Source organism: Chelonus insularis, unplaced genomic scaffold (assembly GCF_013357705.1).
Source record: "Chelonus insularis isolate UGA/USDA-ARS -01 unplaced genomic scaffold, ASM1335770v1 contig_614_pilon, whole genome shotgun sequence".
NCBI classification, from domain to species: Eukaryota; Metazoa; Arthropoda; class Insecta; order Hymenoptera; family Braconidae; genus Chelonus; species Chelonus insularis.
The window spans coordinates 79,721-100,472 of NW_023276668.1; the positions used below are offsets into that span (position 1 = coordinate 79,721).

The 20,752-nt window shown below is 26.8% G+C and overlaps 3 protein-coding genes across 16 annotated transcripts in view; all 3 read right to left on the reverse strand.

Moving 5' to 3' along the window:
* The window catches only part of Hipk (Homeodomain interacting protein kinase), a 36,635-nt gene extending 26,830 nt beyond the window's left edge, over positions 1–9,805 (reverse strand). For all 14 annotated transcript variants that reach the window (XM_035089108.1, XM_035089107.1, XM_035089102.1 and 11 more), the window contains exon 1: positions 8,975–9,805. The gene's annotated coding sequence lies outside the window, so the exon portion shown is untranslated. The remainder of the gene's footprint in view (positions 1–8,974) is intronic.
* A 4,250-nt stretch (positions 9,806–14,055) lies between these two features.
* LOC118070481 (trypsin-like) lies at positions 14,056–17,012 on the reverse strand. Its single transcript, XM_035089086.1, has 6 exons — positions 16,778–17,012; positions 16,601–16,695; positions 16,038–16,206; positions 15,816–15,947; positions 14,393–14,521; positions 14,056–14,319 (listed from the first exon to the last, which is right to left on the reverse strand). The coding sequence occupies exons 1-6, from the start codon at positions 16,964–16,966 to the stop codon at positions 14,089–14,091; spliced, it is 945 nt and encodes a 314-aa protein (XP_034944977.1). The 5' UTR covers positions 16,967–17,012; the 3' UTR covers positions 14,056–14,088.
* A 59-nt stretch (positions 17,013–17,071) lies between these two features.
* Positions 17,072–19,795, reverse strand: LOC118070479 (uncharacterized; the record flags this gene model as incomplete). Its single annotated transcript, XM_035089084.1, has 4 exons — positions 17,072–17,309; positions 17,398–17,602; positions 19,376–19,509; positions 19,657–19,795. Coding segments are annotated over 4 exons (588 nt in total), but the record flags the coding sequence as incomplete, so codon positions are not given.
* Between the last annotated feature and the right edge of the window lie 957 nt (positions 19,796–20,752).

A 20,752-nucleotide genomic window follows, 5' to 3' on the forward strand; every position in this document is an offset into this window, starting at 1 on the left:
GGCAGACAATTGTTGAACCTAACGTAAAAATAATAAATCCTTGAAGAATAATAAAAGTTGATTATCAGAAATAACAAAAGGAAAGGAGAAAGATATTTTTTCTATCAGTCAAATGATATTTGTCTTTTGGAGAAGAGTCTTCTTAATTCAGTATAGAGTGTTATTCAAAAGCAGTAATTGCTATGGCCGTTTCTCCTGGCGTATTTTGATGAGGTCCCTCTCTTTCGTGTAACAACCGAAATTGTGGGGCTCACCATCCAGGGTTGGAAACGAAACGTGTGCAGAAACCCTCGTCAATTTGGCTGTTAAAAACGGAAAGGCATTGAGGGAGAAAGAGAAATGAAAACGACAATACTGAGAAAGAAGATGAGTTGAGATGGCAGTGGCCAGGAGTTGGTCAGAAAAATAACCGAGCTTGAGATATATATAAAGTGAATGACGATGTGAAAGAAGAAAGAAGAAAACGCTCAGAGAAGTTTTATTTGCCTTCCATGTGAAGAAAACACTCTGTGTACTCACCATTCTCAGCCAGGGATACTCAACCTCAATTTTCAGTTTTTTCTTTTTTTTCGTTTTGTACATTTGCACATTTGTTTTTTGGATAATTGTTTTATCCATGAATATTGATATGATAGTACAATAATCATAAGATACATTACAACAACTACACTCATGTTAATTAACAATTAATGTAAATGATCATTAATGAAGAATCATTTTTATTATCTAAAACCAGTTGAAAGACAGATTTATTTTAAAAAAAATATTCATTACCATCTTAAAAAATATTTTTAAAAAGAGATTATTAATAGATAAGAAAATATATTTTTACTTGAATTCAAATTATTTTCATAATTTATATCATTTTAAAATTTCAATACAGTTAATTTATATGACTCTTATTTTATCAATTTGTTCATCCTAAGATATTGATTATAAAATTTTTTAAATACTCATGTGAATAAATTTATCATTAAAAAACAGTAAAAAAAAAATGAATTACATTTTTAAATTCTTTCAACTTTTCATTGAGAAGTTTTTGTATTGAAACCAATTTTAAAAATTTCTTATTTCGACTCATTTTTACATTTTCAGATCCCTTAAACCATAGTTTTAATAAAAACATTTCAAGTTGACTAGGTAATTTTAACATAGTTATTTATCAAGATTTTTTTTTGAAAAAAGTTAAAGAGAGTATAGTAGGCTAAATTCTATACAAAAAAATATTCTATGTAGGACCTGAATATAGAGAAAAAAGCAAAATGCTCTCCATTTTTGAAAGCTGAATAGAAGCCAATTTTATATAGAAAAATTTAAATCTACTTTACTATCTGTAGCTTTTGCAATACTAAAGATATTTAAATTGGTCCTCATTTTTGACTTAAAATGTACGTGTTTGTAAAGTTTAATTCGATCAATAACAATAAAAAAGTATTCTTATGTTATACTGCAACATGCAATGTTGTTGGAAAATACCACAGTACCGGAAATAGCAACAATCTGGATTCAAGTATGTTTGAATGTATTCTAAATATGTAGAAAATGAATTAATAATATGTGATAAGAATGTTTATCATTGTGATTTTAAAAGTCAGTTCTAAAATATAAATAAATCTTTTTCATGAGACTAAATGCTATTGGTGTACCTTAATAAATTACTAAAATGTATTAATTTATATCAACACTTGCTTATCGTCAGCTAAGAAATTTGATTATTGATTTAAACTAAATGTCATTAATAAAACCAAATAGAATTTTTGTATAATCTAACTTTATTTTCCTCTGCAGAGAAACTTCCACGAATTCATCATTATTCGAAACGCGGATACCGTGCACGTCTCAGGCCAGTGAGAACATAAGTATAAGATATAATATGTACAACGAAGAGGCATAGCACGTGTATCAGTATGAATGATATTCTCTCTACTCTTCAACTTAGTCATTTATGTACACTTGCTTCTTTTACGCCAACTTTAGAAAACCAGTAATATTGTAAAAGTATTTGAGAATTTTTTTTTCCAGTTAAAATTAATTATTTTCAACATGTAAGTTTCTTTTTTTTATTATTATTATTATTATCATTATTATTCAGAAGACAAAAAATTATAATTGACAATAAAATTATGATGAAGAATTGTTATGAACTTGAAATATCTTGAATCATGTTTCAAAAGTCAAATAGTTTGATTGAAAATAATTAAAAATAATTAATTGTTAATTGTGATCAGTTTAATTTATTTATAATATGATTATTTCTTTTTTTAAATCTTTAATAAAAAAAAAATATGTTTATTACTTGAAAAATAATATATCTGGGATAATTAAAATTCAATTCTCTAAATAATTAGCTATTAATTTAAAAACTCATTCCATTTTACAATTTTCTTATCGAACTTTCACTGAACAATTTTGACTTTCAAATATTGTTATATGAACATACAAAAAAATATCAATCAAAACTTCGAGAGATAATTGAAGCACGGTCGTGTTTAAAATTCATTACACTAAATTGTTAATTTAAATGCTGATATTAATTGGATAGTTTAAAAAACAATTATGCAACCATAATAATCTAATTTTTTATAAAAATATTAAAAATAATATAAATCGCTAGATATCAATTTAAAAAAGAATTGATAATAAAAAATATTTTTCAATCTTTTGTGTAATTAAAATTTATTACACAAATGTAATGAAGAGGAAATATATAAGAGTAAATAAAAATAATAGATTACTTTATTAAATAGTGCATGAAGGTTCTCGAATGGAAAATAAGTTTTAAAAGGGTCGATGAGCAGTGAAAATGGTGTTGTTATCATTCTCAACACTCTCTGTGTCTCTCTATCACCATTACAGTGATGCCAATTACATTTTCCCGTAATTAACTTGAATTATCATTTATTATCTTATATATTTGAACTCTTTCGACAATTTTTAATCTCAATCTTTATTATTAATATTACATAAATTTAATTGCTTTTCATTTTAATTGAATAATCATTGATATTTATAAATGTTATTACAACATTGATTTTAAAAGTAAAATTCAATATGCATCAGTTCTAGTCTAGAGTTTAACCACAATAAAATATATCCAATCAATTCGTTTTGCTTATTTTTTAATCTAAATAACTTATATTTGTGGTTCAAAAGTTCATTTTCAATATTAATAAAAGTCAAGCCTGAAAATTGAATCTTAGTTTATGATAAAGTAAAAGTTTTAAAGTACAGGTAGGAATAAAACTAGTCCATTTAATTGTGATTTTAATTTTAAATCCATCGTTTCTAGTGAATTATATAGGAAAAATTGAAATAGAATAATAATTTACTGTATATTTCTCTGTGAAATTGACTTGTTTTTATATAAAAGTTCACTTATAAGCAGTCGAGAACAGAAATATTTCGTTCAATTAGTCTTATTTTTAATTATCAAAGACATCTGATAAATAATATATATCAATAAAATGTTTTATCAAATAATAACTATTAATTATTTTTTTAAAATAATATTTTATGAATATAATAAAATTATAATTGTTTTAAAAAAATATCTCTTTGGTTCAAATTACTTAAAAAACTTAAACTGATGAATAATTGTTTGAATCAATAATATAATTAATTGCAAATATAATAATTTTCATTTATTAGTGAGACATTTAATAAAATAAATGCCAAAATATATTTTAAAATTTAAACTTCAACTAATTTCTAACAACAAATTAATTTATTTCAAGAATCAAACTACAATGTTAAAGAGGAAAGAAATCTCTAGTAACATAATTTGTTCCAAGCTTAAAGAATGAAATTTTTAGGAAAATGTATAAAGATAAAACAGCCTCTAGCGAAATATTCATACTGTCGGGGTTAAAAATGTAGTATACAAGAGCAGTTAAAAAAATCAGCGATGCCTACGCAGTGAAGGCAGAGTGATGGTAATGAAGAGTGATATGCAGATGTAAAATATGATGGTGAAAGCAAGAGAGAGAAATATAACGTCTTTGAAAAGGTCTGTCGGCCTCTCTACTCGCCAAGCGGCCAAACAATTTACAACAAGTCGGCATTGGTGTTCTTCTTCTTCTTTTACTACTATCTCTCTCTTTACTTATCGTCACAAGCGAACGGCAACAGCACGTCAGCCAATCGGTGATGTTAGGAAACGGGTCGCAGCTGCTCTCACTTGCTGGGAGTCTACATTTACAACTTGGGTCAGACAACGATGACGATCGTGACGATTTTTTGAAGCCCATGTAGATAGACAATTCAACTTTAAAATTTGCTATTTCATTTTTTTTATTTTTTTTTCACATTATTATTAACAACAACTTTATCAAAGTTTATTGTTGCCCTATAAATTTGGGAGTTTGGTGGGCGTAGGCTTACACGAAATGAACAAACATTTCATGTACTTGTCAGTACGACAAAAAAATGTTCAAAACTTTATGCTTTTCATTGTTATTGTCCATTATATACGATTAATTTATAATTTAATCGTATATAATTATATACAGATGGATAAATTTTTTAAACCCTCTTATTATTTATTTACTTCTTTTTTCTGAAATCCAAAGTTTGATAACTGTCGTTATTAACAAAATATTGCTTTTATATTTAGTTGTGAGTATCATAAAGTTGTTGGTATTGTTTTCTATTTATATACTGACAGAGTATTGACAGTTGTTAAGAATTTCAAGAGCATATTTTTGAAGGTAATATTTTTATTTTTAATGAAAATAGATTAATAAATGAAACGTTTATTATTAAAAATATGTACCGTTAATAATCGTCACTAATTATTAGACCCGTGTGTACTCATAAAGACTTCAGTTAATAGACTAAATATTTCTTCTTATCTCACGACACATATCTGCCGCATAAACTTGCTGATGAAAAATAACAATATTGATGATTAAAATTTTTACACTTATATATATATATCAAGTATATCAAATTGACATAAATTTATTTTCAACGATGATTTTATATTTTTTATCATTCCTAAAATGATGATTTTCAAAAAAATAAATTTTAATATATCTTTTTATGTTTATTACGTGCGTAGATATCTTTTCTATCAATTAATGCATTAAAAAAATCAATTTTTTATTTACTTGGAGTCGTTTGATAATGGATTTTGGAGTTTAGTTTTTTTTTCTTCTTGAATCAATTTATTTTTCCTTCTACAAAAATTTTTTCAATAAAATTCTGTATTCTTGAGATTGTTCTGTGTTTATTTTCAACAAAATTTATAATTTATATTTTTTTTTTGAGGCAATGTTAGCATGGTATTAAGTAAAAATGTTTTATGTTCCTTGAAGCCATTTTTTTCGAATTTTTATTTAATAAAAAAAGTGATATTTTTAATTTTCTTTCAGACCTTTTTGAAAAACGTTCGTATCATTTTTTCAACATCTAGATAAAATACGTGTCAATTGATTCGTAGAATGAATATTATAAAATAAGCTTATTTATAAAATTTATAACAAATGAATATTTTATTATAATAAATTTTTAACCACAATCAATAAATAATTATTATAAAATTTTAGTTTGTTTAAAATTGAATAATTTTTTCGTGATAATAAAATAAAAAAATAAGAATGTGGTATTAATTAAATTGTGAGGTTCAATAATTTCTCGACAAATCAATAGTAACCTGTTTTCAATATCTGTAATTAAAGATCGATAAAAAGCCGGTTACGTAATTATGTATATTGAGATAAAAAATGTCTTTTAACAAAAAAAAAAAAAAATTCAATTAATTTTTTCCACGAATTTATGAATAATTTTTCAGATAAAAAATTACAGTTATAATTCAATTTTTTGAAATAATTAATTTTTATTTTTATAAATAATTTAAATTTATATTAAACATTTTACATAATAACTGATGTTGCATTGATCTATAAATTAATTGTTCAATCCCTATTACTCATACATAAAATATTATAATACAAATTTAATTTGTGACTGATATTACATATGATAGTTTTATTGTCAAAACAATACTCATCCAATAATAAAAAATATACTACGTAGAAAACTGGAATCCATAACATCTCTTATTTCCCCTCAAGGGTCAATAAAGAAACAAGCTGCGTTATAGAAAATTTTCAACCCAACCAATCAATCAATATTAATAATAATTTATTATAAATAATACATCATAATTAATTTCATTTAAAAGTATTATTAAGTATTCTGTGTTTATAATTTACGGAAAATGAGTATCCTTTTAAAAAATATTAATACTTGAAATAAAATTCAAATTTATATACAACTATTTAATATAGAAAGTATTTATGGTACTTAGTATAGTAACAAAATGGTATAATTTACAAATGAAATTGATTTATTTTTCAGCGAATATTTGTGATTATATCTTGGGTGCAAACAAGTTTCTACATGATTAATGTGAATAAAGAAAAATTTAGCGATGAGTGTATACTCGTAGGCTATATTTACTCATGAAGATGGAAGAGATGGCGAGCAATTTTACGAAATAAGATATGCTATTATATGAAGCTTTTGAAGAAAAAAAAAAAAAAATTATTATATATCTATATTTGTATTGTTATTTTCTTTTCGCAAAACATAGTATCATATGATTCGGTAGAAAGTTCGGTATCCAACGACATAAAAATAGAAATCTAAAAGCAAGACAGCAGCCCACGAAAATGAGATAGAATCTGATACATACTTACTCAAATGTATAAAAAAGGGAATGGATAGTATATACATACTAGGGCAACAACTTTATACAAAAAGTAACTAGAGAGAATATGTATATATACGCATTATTTCCTTGCTACGTATACTTGTCACCCGCCTCAAAAGTCAATGCGAATTCAATCCCCAAGGAATGTCAGCTCTCGAAATTTCTTTTCTCAAAGAAACTATTTTTATATTTGAAAAAAAAAAAAAAAAGAATAATTTTCCAATGGAGAAAGTTTCAAAAATATTAAGAATTGTTTTTTTTATTGTAATATTTGTTAATCTATTTTCAGCCATTTGTTATTAAAGTATTTTTGATTGAAATAAAAAATGAAAAAAAAATCGATAATAAATTGGAGAAAATTTTGAAGAAGTTATTTCCAATAATATTGAATAAATTGAAATGATTTTCAGAAATTCCTGCTATTGTTAATATGTTATACCAAAAAGGATTGAAAGTTATTGATATTTTTTTCAAAGAAAGATATTACGTAATTTTTAATAACTAAATCTGAAACACTTCAAGGATAATTAATTAAATACTCATGGTTAATTTTTCAACAGAAACAAAAATCGATTTACTGTTTGTTTAATATTGCTCCAAAATATTGCTTCGATATCGTTCAACATTAGACTTAATATGGCTTAATTGTTATTTCTATTTAAAAAAGAATACTCAAAGATTAACTACATTTATATTAATAATATTTTGAATGAAATATGTAGGCTAGTGGTGTTCATAAACTCAATTTTTTAGCTATTATTAACTATTAATGAATATCTATTAAAAGCAACAAAGTTGAACTTTCACAAAAAAAAACTTTTAAGAAGATATCAATATCTAATATGTAAATGTCAATTATTTAGCAACAATACTCATCAATTCCAAACCACAAAATGAAAACAATAGAATTTACAGAAATTACTTTCGTCAGAAAGCATTTAAATTATTTCATTCTGAGAAATTGAAACATACCAATGGTTTTTGTTCAGTTTAAAAGAAGAAACCTTTCGAAATATTTTTTTACATTAATTCTAATAACAAAATATTTTATGCTTTTTATAACTTTTAAAAAAATCTATAATTTTAATTCCCCAATAGACGAGAGTTAGAATTTGACATCAATTTGAGCTGAAATTGACGTCAAATTTCAATTTTTGTCTATCAGGATTATTAAAAAAATTCATAGAAAAAAAGAAACTTAAATAAAGAATAAAATGAAAATTAGTAGAATAGCTATTTAATAGAATGTAACTCCTGTACATATTAATCTCCACGACATGATATATGGTGATATTTTATTGATAAACAGGAATCTAAACGACGTTTGCTGACACCGAGAAATATAATTTTCATCTCATTACGTTGCCTTAGATTCATTTTATTTTATATAAAACTGTAAATCTGAAGGAACGGAGCATAAAATGAATTTCTAGTTGCATGCAAAGATTTGAGTAATTTATAAATTAACAATGAACGATAGATTTCCTGTTATTAATGACATTTGTTATTCTTACAGCTGTGACGCACGTAGTCGCGACTGGTTGAAAATATTCCACGCAGTTAATCACAAAATATTCTATCCATTATAAACATACAACCAACATAAAATGCTTCAATTGAACATCTACTAGAATACCAAGTCTATCAATAAACACCAAAATGTATATAATTTTCTTAATTTAATTTTGAAACTAATTTTTATGAGTATCTGTTCTCTTTTCTCATTATAATTTAATTAAACACCAAAATGTAATCATGAAACTTAGGATGCACGATTCTTGGTGCTCCAATTTCACAAGAGACTATTATAAATTGTGAAAACCAGTGAGAATTGTAGAAGAAATGGTGCAAAGAAATTTTTCCGTCGGTGCATAGTTTTTTTTCAAGTCAGTGTCAATATTTTTTACTACTCACTATGTCACAATAAGTTATTCTAATGAAACATAAAAAATTCTATGAACCGCAATTGTGAAGTAAGATTATTAGAAAAATAAAGAATTAAATAAATATTGCAAAGCACGTCTATTGACGTGTCTTATGAGCATTATTATCCGTCGCATGTTCTCTCTTTCTATTCGGACTTTCAATAGACGTTATACGGGTAGCTATACGTCATCTGATACGCACAATACCCTGGGAATTTCCGATGATCATATTTTGATCGACAGCTTGAGGTATTAAGTATGTAAAACAAAAATAATAAGACTAAGAATTATATTAAATAAAACAAAAAATAAAATGTAAAAAAAATAAGCTTACCTTTCACTCCTCGGCCAGTGTCTCTCTTTCTTCACGGATGGGTTCGGTATCGTCGCGTCATGTTCTTATTTGCTCGTAAGCTGAACGCAGCTATCAGGCTGCTGCGATTTGCGTTCTTCTTTTTTATTATATTTCGTTCGTTGTAGTTTCTCGTCGTTTAATCCACGTTGAAATAAATTTTGCGTAAATATATTCAACGATTCCCAGCCATCTTGAGCCTCTCCAACTGTGTCTCTCCTCAGGAAAGAGAGACAGAATACACTATTTCGTGAAAATAATCGAGGCCGAAAAATGATGATGAGTAGTCAGATCAAGGAGAGACAAATAATTATTATAAAAAGTGGATAAAGTATTAAAGATTTAAATAATAAAGTAATAGAAGGTAGAATTAAAACTTCCTCGCGTTCTTGCTTCACTGTTTTCGCCACTTTTCACGCACCTCTCGCACCCTGAAGACGCACATTTCACACGCACTTGGCGATTCACACGCCCACTTAACCTTTTCGTAGTCCTCGTAGGACAACGTGTCAGTCTGTCGAAGGGTAAATGCAATTATTTACCCCGCGTGGAGAAACGGTCAAGCTTTCATTGCTTCGTTCCTCGCACCACACACGTCCACCATCGAGGAATCACTCGAACTCGACTGTGACTCTCTCACGATTCTCGTCTGAAGTCGTTCATCCTCGGTTAACTTCGTCTGTTTACGCTTACTTTTAGTTCAGGGACGTGACGCTACGGGGCATTATCATGACGTCTGTTTAATCTCCCGTATAACCTATCAAACACAAACACCCCCGTTTCCATTTTTTTTGGCTGATATTTCTACTTTTTTTTTCAATATATTCTTCTTGTTCTCATATTTTTCCAACTGAACTATTATTTTAGCAATTTTAATGAGATGTTATTTCTGTTTTTTATGCTTTGATGGAATATTTGAAAAATTGTATCGTGTCCAAATGGAAATGCAGTACGATGTTGGCTCCAAATGCCACTGTGTGTGTTCGGTGCGCAGAAAAATCAGCGACGTGATCACCTGCGCGTTTGAACCACCGTTGCACGAGTCTAAACAAAGATGGCGAACATTGCAAATTGTATCTTTGATGGATCAAGTCACGCGTACTCTCCTAGTGGCTAGGTTATTCATTAAATTGTGTGCCAACACGCGAGACAAATGTCGAAATCATCAGGATAAATATACAAGAGAAAGGATTTTGAATAATATTAAATAGTGATTTATTTGAAGTTAACCTTAAATTCATTTCAATTATTAGCATTGTGATAAGATAAAAAGCGAAGGATGGACATTTTTTTTGAAAAGTAAAATTACAATTGATAAATTGACGTTTTGTTCTGTTGAACCATTCAATTTAATTTTCATTTGTTTATACTTTTTTGACGAAGAACAATAAAAAGAGAGCAACTTGGAAACTCCGCCCAATTATAAAAGAAGGCGTTGATTTTTTCGTGGCACCGATGAGTCTGGCAACGCCCCTGACGCCTTGTGACATCACTGATTATTAAAGTCTGAATGATTCTAGGCTTTAATTTTACTATGTCTTTAAATTAAGGAATTTTCAAGTGTCTTTCAAACCATCTGACTACTGAAATATTTAGTTACTACGACACCAAAATATAATTGCTTACACCAGTAACCCAATAACTAAGGAAAGTAGATGTGAATTGAATATGCATTCAGAGAAAGTTTTTTCTGTTTCAAATTCGGGGATTATACATCCAGACGAAATGCCCAGATTATTAAAATTGAACAATAGAACAACAAAACTAAGACCCAACAAGGTAATCCTATTCCAGCCATCCTACACAGGTTAATTCACTTGGTCAAATGATCATTGAAGAAGTCTTGAATAAATCCGGGATCGTCACCAAACCTAATTGTGTTTTCCCCTTGCCATGATCCACATGGATAAAGCGAGTAAAATATTGAGGCCATTATTTCCTGTCATACAGGCAGTCTTACTCAGACAAAATTGTTATTACTGGGAAAAGCCAGGTTTTCATAATTGTATATGGCAGATATTGTTGCCCCCAATAATGATTATGATAATGACAAAAATATTTTCAGTCTTATTTCCTTGGTAAAATATTTTATTCATTTTATTTATAGTTCATATACTGTGTAGTGAGTTGGATCATTCAGAATAAATACAAATTATCTTCCATGATATATTTTTCAACATGTGTGAAAGAATAAAAATTACACATTTTTATGAAGAAATCTGGTAATAATATAACACGCAAATAGCCCATCTATTTAATTACTCTTGATTGCTTAAACCTTTTAGAAATCTTATAAAACAAGATTTTTATTAGCTTTTTATTTAATTAAATTATACAAATTGACATTTTATGCTATGGTGACTTATAATTATTTTAAATTTTATAGCAGTTGTAATTAATATTCAGCAGTAAATATTTAAACAAATGTAATATATTTTTTAAACTCAAGAATGAGACAACCAAAAATTATTTTATGACAAGAAAAAATTAATTTTTTCAAAAACAACTTTGCATATTTATTTCAAAAATATAAATGAATTTTGAAATTCCGGAAAACTAATTTTTTATCAAGAGAAAAATATAAAAACTCTTTGAATTAATAATGAAGAAAAAGATGTATTTAAATTGATGTCAACTTACCAGAAAAAAACTGTAAAAATAAGGTAAATTGAATTGAATTAGAATTTCATAAAATATGTTATAAATTCTTGGAAATATTAATTTTCTCTTTCGATTATTTTTATATACTAATTAATTTTATTATATTAAATACTTTTCAGGAGTTAAATTTGCTGAGTAAATATAACATAATGTCATTGAAACTTCTATAGAGTCAAATCGCGAAGTCTACAGACCTTGAATAAAACACAATGTGCAGACTCATTTTTACCCATTCAAATCACAATCACTACGTTTTCTAGAGTCCAAATCTTAATCCTCAAAGTTGACTATACTATGACGTAGTTTAGGAGTTTTAATTCACAAAGTTTGCTTTTTACTTCAGAAAAGTAATAAAACTTCTAACAACATTTTTCCACCTATGAGTTTTATATGAACAGTAATTCATATTTTTTCAAACAACTGATAGAACTTGTATATAGTTTCATACTTGATTTCAGATACTGTTATAAATATTTCAAAACTAGATATGTACATGAACATTGTTATTGTAAAATTTTATTTTACTTATAATTGAAATATTTTTTCTTTTTTATCATCTTTTGAATGTAGTGTATTATTACTTATAGATACTGTCTCTAATATAATTAAAACAGTCGATATTATATATATTTATCCGGTAAACAAGTTAAAAAAAAATAATAGCTGTTTACCAGTGTTATTAATAAAGATGAATTGGGTGATCTATATTGGACATGTTGAGTACACCCAAAGTTCAGAATTTAATTGATCTGAGAAGAAAAAAAGTGAATTGAAAGCATGATTAGTTTATTTATCAAGATATCTTGAGAAATTGCTTCAGGGGATAAAAAATAAAAGCATAAATTATAGTTTATAATATAATACTGCATTTACACATTGTGCGTCTTGAAATTGACCTAATTTAGAGTTATAGATATATGTATATATATATTAAAAGAATCATTGAGCACATGTCGTTAATATATAAGCTCATATTACATCTATGCAGTCTATAACAATGACTATTATTGATTTGCCATCTTTTTTTATATTTGTCGACATTTATTGACGACTTAACAACTTTCTTATCATTATTTAAGCTAAAGTAGATTATAATTTTTGAAGTAATAATTTTATATAAGCTTATAACTTAAACATTGTTTTTAACATTTTAGGATACAATTAAATATTTTTGTAGTTTTTTTTACAGAAAAAAAGTAAGTTTCGCAGAAGCCATTTGTTTTGTATTAAACGCTCCAGGAGGGTGTTAAAATAGGTATTAAATGAGAGACAAATCCAGGGGGTCTTCCAAATAAGTCCAAGGATAAATATTTAGGAAAGGTCAAAACTTAGGGTCGACAAAAGTCTTGAAGGAAATGTAAATTCTTAAAATATATTTTAAAATTGACATGAAATGTACGTCATTAAAATTATATTTTCCACTCAAATCTCACTGAGTCAAATCAACTCGACTTTCTCTTGATATTGGTATACATGTAATGACGTAGTAGCGGTTTACTTTCAACATAAAACATCGTGCCGAAAGTATTGATGCATTTCGGAGTACGTAATCATACTACATAGTCTCTAATTATGTTGAGTTTCTTAAACAATTGCTATCAACATTGAGAAAGAGAACAATAAAAAAAAAGTTTACGAACCGCATATCCGTAGAAAATTTGATGTGTCATGAAAAATGAATTTCTGTTAGTCACTTAAAAATAGAGTTCAAGTCTTCAATGATCTTGAATCAATATTAAATAATTAGCAAGATAAATGATGCTCATATAATTGTAATTACGTATGAATGTTAATTTCGATAAATTATCGTTTAAAATTGTATAACAAAGTAAAATTGCTTATATTTTTTACAATCAAAAAGTAACATATTGCTCCATCTACCAATTAAAAAATCATGAAAATGATTTATTACTGGAGAATGGTAAGTTATCGACAGAAGAAATTGACAATTTCTTACATTTTCTGCTTTAGTAAATTCTCACACCCTTCAAAAAATTTAAAGGGAATATTCTTATATCTCAGCAATACTTGAAAATTGATTTTCTTATCTTAAAATAGATTGACAGAAAGAGATCAATTGATGATTAATATATTAGTAAGTCTGGTTTGAAGTTTATATTCCATCAGTGATCAAACAATTTAATTTAAAAAAAAAGTAAAGAATAAGAATACTTATGATTAGCTGAAATTGACCAATACTATCAATGCTATCTCAATAATTACATTCAATTTTACAAATTTTTTATGTATATTTTAATAATAATTAAGAAATTTAGTTATAATTCAATCGTAATACAACAATACAAATTTGTATAGTTTAATTATGATAAATGAAAATTTTTTAAAATTAACCTCACATAGCAATTATTGTTTATTTACAAACACTTAGCAAATTAAAGATATTTATTATGTTCCAATTATTTCATTAATGAATTTCATGATGAAATGATATTAAAAAGCAGTGCAAATATGATAATCGCAAAAATATTATATGACAACATTACAGAGGCACTAGAGCTTCTTTTCAACGTATATTGGTGAATCCAATTTAAATAAAGATCAACTCGTGTATAAGCTCCAGGTGAATATGGTTCTGCACATCCGTATCCCCAAGACACTAATCCAACTTGTTTTCCATCACAGATAAGTGGGCCGCCGCTGTCACCCTAGAAAAATACGAACAATGAGCTTCATCGATTATTGAGCTATTGATATATCAACAATCCTCTATATGCATACTTGGCATGCATCAACGCCACCCTCTAGTCTTCCTGCACAAATCTGCTCTGAAGAAAAGGATGCTCCGAGGTATTCTTTACACTGTGCCATTTGCATTAATGGTACATTCACATGTCTCAATACCATTGGCTAAAAAAAAAATGGAAAATCTTTATCAGAGAATATTACGATTTAAATATTTTTTTCATTTCTTTAAAAAAGCCACTCAATAATTTATTTTTTTAAATTAATATATGATTCGCTAATGATGATGGATTTATTGAAATTTGAAAATTTATCATCAAAGTAATTACACTCATCTCAATACTTTGTTACAGAATGAAGAGCTTTCAGCTATTTTAAAGTTTTCTAGTTGCATTTTACAGCATTAAATAAATTAAATAAGAAAGTTCATCATTGAAATTTTAATATATATTAGAATAAAGTAAAAAACCTTGTTTATCTTACTAATTAATATTTAAAGCTCTTTGTATTATATTAATCATCATAGATGATTATTCTTAAGGTTCTTGTAAAAATAGACTAAAACAAGTAGGACATGTTAATTATTGGAAATTGTTAGAAATATACTTATTTTATTTTTAAATTATAAGGGGTTTATTACAAGTGTCGTTAATAATAACTACATTACATTGATAAATCATGTGTGAAAAAGGGAAGAAGTTATAATTATAAACAACTTTCAAGCTCTTACTAACAGTTTTATTTAATTAATCGAGTTTATTATAAACTTATTAGAATTTTTTTAAATGACATATTAAATATGGTACGATAGTAAATAAAAGGCAGAATAAAACAAACAATTTAATTTAAATATTCTGATATTTTTTCTATTTATCTGTTTTAATTAAGCTTTATAAGATTTACATACTTATTGATGTTATATATAGGGCTTAACATGAAAGTTAAATAAATGAAACAATTAATCTTTCATCAGTCAATAAATAAAAGTCGTCATTAGTATGGAGGATTAAATGAATAAAGGATATTGGAAAAATTATAAATCATCTTTCGTGATATTTCCATTCTATTACACCGAATAAATATTTGAAATGTTATTTCTTTAATAGTAATTGGCAAGGATTAAAATATCTCGAGGGTAAATGTTAACAGGATAAAATAGCTACAGAGATAAAGTGGTCAGGAAAAATACGATAATTATTATTATATTTTACTCTTGTATACCCAACTGGGTTTTTACATTTCGACTATATACACTCAATACAGACCAACTTATATCTAAATGAACTTAAGTTTAAATTTAAATTATAAAAATAATTTTTCTTTTTTTAAAAATACGATAATTATGTATGCTTTATTTAATTTATCACATGATAGAAAAATAGACTTGTACAGATATTTCACGTTTTACTAAAAGATACATTATAAGGTCAAGTATTAAACAAAAAAATTATTAACTTACGTCATATCTATTAGCCGTTCGACCCCAACCGGATACTGTACAAATTTTTGGATCGTTGAATAATGTATGGTCATAAAAGCTTGGCACTGGTAAGAAATTAACATAACGCGTTAAACGAAAAGGTTTTACAATCTGAAAAGGAATTAAAATAAAAATTTTTTATTCAAAAAATCATCAAGCGAGGTGTTTTATAATGAGCATGCATAAAAGTATATTCAGAACCTTAACGAGTCCAATGTCATGAGTCATTGGACGAAAAGTGAATTTAGGATGAGGAATAATCCATTCAACATTGCGAATTTGCCATGTTGGAGAATATCCTAGATTTGAGCTTCCTGCCATCACGACAAATGCATTATAATCTTCAGGAGTCCAGTGAACTCCAGAATTTCTATTAATCCAAAAAACAGAAACACTTCTTTTTTTTATCAACATTTATCAGACACTTTAATGATGTTCAGCACGCTTCATATATTTATATGTACATTTAATCCCCAGATTTAGTATAAAACATTCGCAACAAGCAAAAAAGATTTGAGTTATTTTTTAGAGATAAAAAAAAACATAAATAAAATAAACAAATTCCACAAATTCCACAAATTATTGAACCGGAAGTTAAATTAATGTTTATTCACTATTTCAGGATTATTTAAAAAAAAAAATCATCACTTGATACTTAAGTGGGAGAGAAAATTGATTAATAATGGATTATTGGAAAATTTTAATCTGTACATTTGAAACGGTGTTGAGTTTTCTTCTGATTAAAACCAACGATTAATACATACCTAACTAAACAATGAGCAGCGGTTAGTACAAAACTAGGTTTAATATAACTACCACCACAGTGATGTGAAAATTCGTGTCGCCACTGAATAGAAACCTGAGGTAATTAATTAGTAAACAATGAGATTAAATGAAAAAAGTAATTTACACAAATTATATAAATCAATGTATTCGTTTACCATGAACGGCATTGCTTCAATACTAATCGATTCACCGCCAACAATTCTATTAGCTATCGTTTCATTATTCATTTGAATATCAGCAGTCCTTGATGATATTAGTGAAGATGATAGTGATGAAGTGCCCAAAATAAATGTGATAAAATTGATGAATATAACTAAGCAATAAATCACTGAAATCCAAGACATTTTCAACAGAAATATGAACTACATGTCAAAATGCGTCATTCAATGGTGGTTAATAAATTTGAAGGAAATTTAATTAAACATCTGAACAGCGTTTTGGTATCGGTTTATACATATATATAGATATATATATATATATATTCTTCATCTGTTACATATATTATTTACGTATTTTACATAATTTATTTTATTTTCATATTTATTAGTAGTATACTCTGTAGCAATTGACTTGATTATTAAGGTAAGATTTTGTGTATCACACATAGAATATATCCCAGAGCAATTGGTGTGAATCCACGTGGAAGATCAGCCAATGAAGTTGGAGCAGGCGCTAAAATTATTTCCACTGCACATGGATGAGATGAAAAAAAATCAATTATCGACATGACTCTGTTATAAATGTAAAGAAAACAAGATAAAAATAAAAACCCCACCTGTTACAGTCTTTGTTCTGATGTCAGCGTAGTCTTTCTGATGAATTAAGTAAGTATTTGGTATTGTCGCTCGACAACTAATTTCTAAACGTCCATTTTTTCCAACATGAAGAGCTGATACTTCAATTGCTAATTTCGAAGTTGCTGACATCAAGTTTTTTTTGTGCTGACGGTATGGGTAAGATGTGACAAGTGTCTCAATTACCTAAATCATTCACAAAAAGGAACTCATTCTCTGATAGCTAATATTAAATAATATTATTACAATATTATTATATAACTTTTATTAGTGTATTCTCGGTTTTATTTCAATAATATTCAAATAGCACGAGGTATAGGTACTCGAAATAAACGTATTCTACATGTCATTTCAATGGAGTGAATTATAATAGATATTAATGTTGAAGATTTCTAAGAGTTGAAGAAATGATTTTTTAAAAGACTGAAATGGAGCATTTCAAATTTCTCTTTAAAATTTAAAAACCCCACTTAAAAGCTAAAAGTGTCTTTTTTGTGAAAAATGTTGTTGAATTGAGATAAACTTCAGTTGTTTCAAGTTTAAACTTTTCAGTTTTTGTTATTCGTTATTATTGATCATCTTGACGGATGAAAGTTGAAGAAGAGCAAAGAAAAAAATTTCTAAATTTTTAATTAACTTCAAAGGTCTTTGTAGACCAAGTAGAAAGAAAAAATCACTTAAATCTCAAGGTGGCATCTTGAAGCTTGTTATACTTTCACCTTAAAGATATTTTTTTTTATTGTCATACATTTTTTTATTTATCGTTCAAGCTATCAGCTGTGGTAAAAAATCACTTTTGCGGTTGAGTGTGCATAATTTACGAACAAACGATCATAAAACAATTACCTCCGGTATGATAAAAAGTATGAAAGTGTGTTATTTAAACTAACATCATTAAATTTATAGTTGAACATTTTATTTTATAATTTTTTATTTCAAAACAATAGATTGAGAGATTAAATTAAATCTTTTACTATTAGTTCTAGCAAAAGTAAGTATCTCATGTTAAAGTTTTTGATATTAAATTTACTAGGAAAATAATATTTTATATGTAATAAAATTCCTTATTGTTTCAGTTTGACAAGTACTTCAAGCATAGTTAAAGTAAATCAACCAACATCAAAGTACAAACAAAGGACAAAACAATACCAATTAATCTATTAATTTGTAAACTATTAAATTTTGAAAGTTTGACTGTCACAGTTTTAGTGTATCATCGTTTAATAATTATTGAACACAAGGTGTTCATCAATAGTATATTTTCATATCTTAATTTTAAATCAATTTTGCCATGAAGAGAAACAAAAACTAACCATTTTTTATTTACTTCAATGAATTGTTTATCATAATCACACAACTTTTTTCGATACATCTTTAATTTCAACGATTTTTATCTCCCATTGAATTGTAAACAATACCAAATAATAAAACGGCTGTTACTACATCACTATAAAAAAAAGTTTTCATTAAAAAAAACGAATATCATTTTTATTCTGTAAATGTTTTATTCTCTACCAAGTTGCAAAAGTATAATATTCATGATTATCTTTTCCTATTAAAATAATTGTCACATGAGAACTCTTGTATTTTTTTATTTCCCCAACGCTTATGTAAATTTTTAACTGCATTTATGGAATCTCGTTAATTCTGATAAAAGTGAAAATGAACACTTGTGGAGAGTTGGTTAAAAATAAAATTAACGGCAAAATACTTGTAGTTCGACTTTTGAATGCGATATGGTAACTTTTTTGCGGTCAAACGTGCGAGATAAATAAAAAAAATTATTTTCTCACTTGAATTAAAACTAATTCATAAATTTAATAAAACAGTAAATAATCAATAAAAAAATATAAAACATTAATGTCGATTCATATGATGATAACAGTTATCTAACGATAGCCATGTTGTTGTTGTTGTACACAAACCAAACGGAAATAGTTGTGACAAAATCTAAAATACCTCAATACCGTTGATGAGCCATGTCAAATGAGGAACAGGATATGCAGGAGATGAGGTACAATTTGCTTCAAGGACTTCCCCCACAGTATAAACATCCTTCTTGAAAGTTATGTGCGGATTATCTGACTGAGGTACTAAAAGACACAGAGAAATGACTTAATTTATCTCATTGTCTTGAGGGCACTCGAGTCTCTTGTATACACTTCAACAAGTTTATTATGGTCAAGTGTTGGGTTTAATAATTTGTTTTGTGATATTATAGGATGCTACACAAGACATACCTATAACTTGTAAATTGACAGCATTAGAAGTTGCAGCATAAATTGGGGAAGACGAAGTAACCGAGCAGCTATACGAGCCAGAAGCTTCAAAGCGAACTGCGTTTAATCTGATTGTCTTGGCATCGAGCGAATGCTGAAATTAAAAAAAAAAAAACATTGTTGATAGAAGGTATATGTTTCAAAAATTCATATCATACTTTTTTAAGCAAAATTTTGAATAAACTTGTACATGCCTGTTACAATTTATTGTCAAAATCTAGAATATATATTTTTAACCTTAAAATTTTTAACGCATCATTGATTTATCTTAGTAGGTTTCTGATGATAATAATGATAATCAAAAAAGATCAATGAAAATTTATTACATACTATTCACAAGAAAAACTATTGTTATATCAACAATAGTAGCAAATAAATGATTAAACAAATTTTCTTGACTTAGAATTGAGATGTAAAGTAAATATTGTTATGATGTTAATAAGACTTTATTTTCATTTTTTTGATTAATTATAACCATCAAACTCTGAAGTTTAAATTGGTTTATTGATTGTCTATAAGCGATCAATAAATCTATAAGATGATAATTGGACAAGTTACATTTATATAAAAATAATAAACTTATAGTTAGCTGAAAGCTTATTAAAATGGATTTATGTATTAAACCAATTCTAAATAAAATTCGATCAACTTTCTGCTTGATGGAAAAATATATTTTATATATTTTCTGGTTCTCTACTTTCAATTAAGTCAAGAAAAAGTTTATTAAATTCAATTTATCAATATCAAGTATCTTTTATTTACTAAACAAGACCCAAGTAATTTCATTCTACTTTTGCTAAAAGTGTAAAGCTACAAATTGTGATTAAAAATAAAAGTATGTTGTGTGTTAATTTTGAATGACGATAGGCTAATAAGTTTAATCTATTTCAGCAGAAAACACGTTCCGGGATGATTTACATATAAGTGGAGAACCAATATAGTTGCAGCATCTCATTTATAAACCACAGCAGAAGTCATTGAGTAAATATGACAGTGAAATGGCATATTAGTTTGGTTATTTTATTCATAGTACAGTCACTTTTCTCTAATGCAAAAC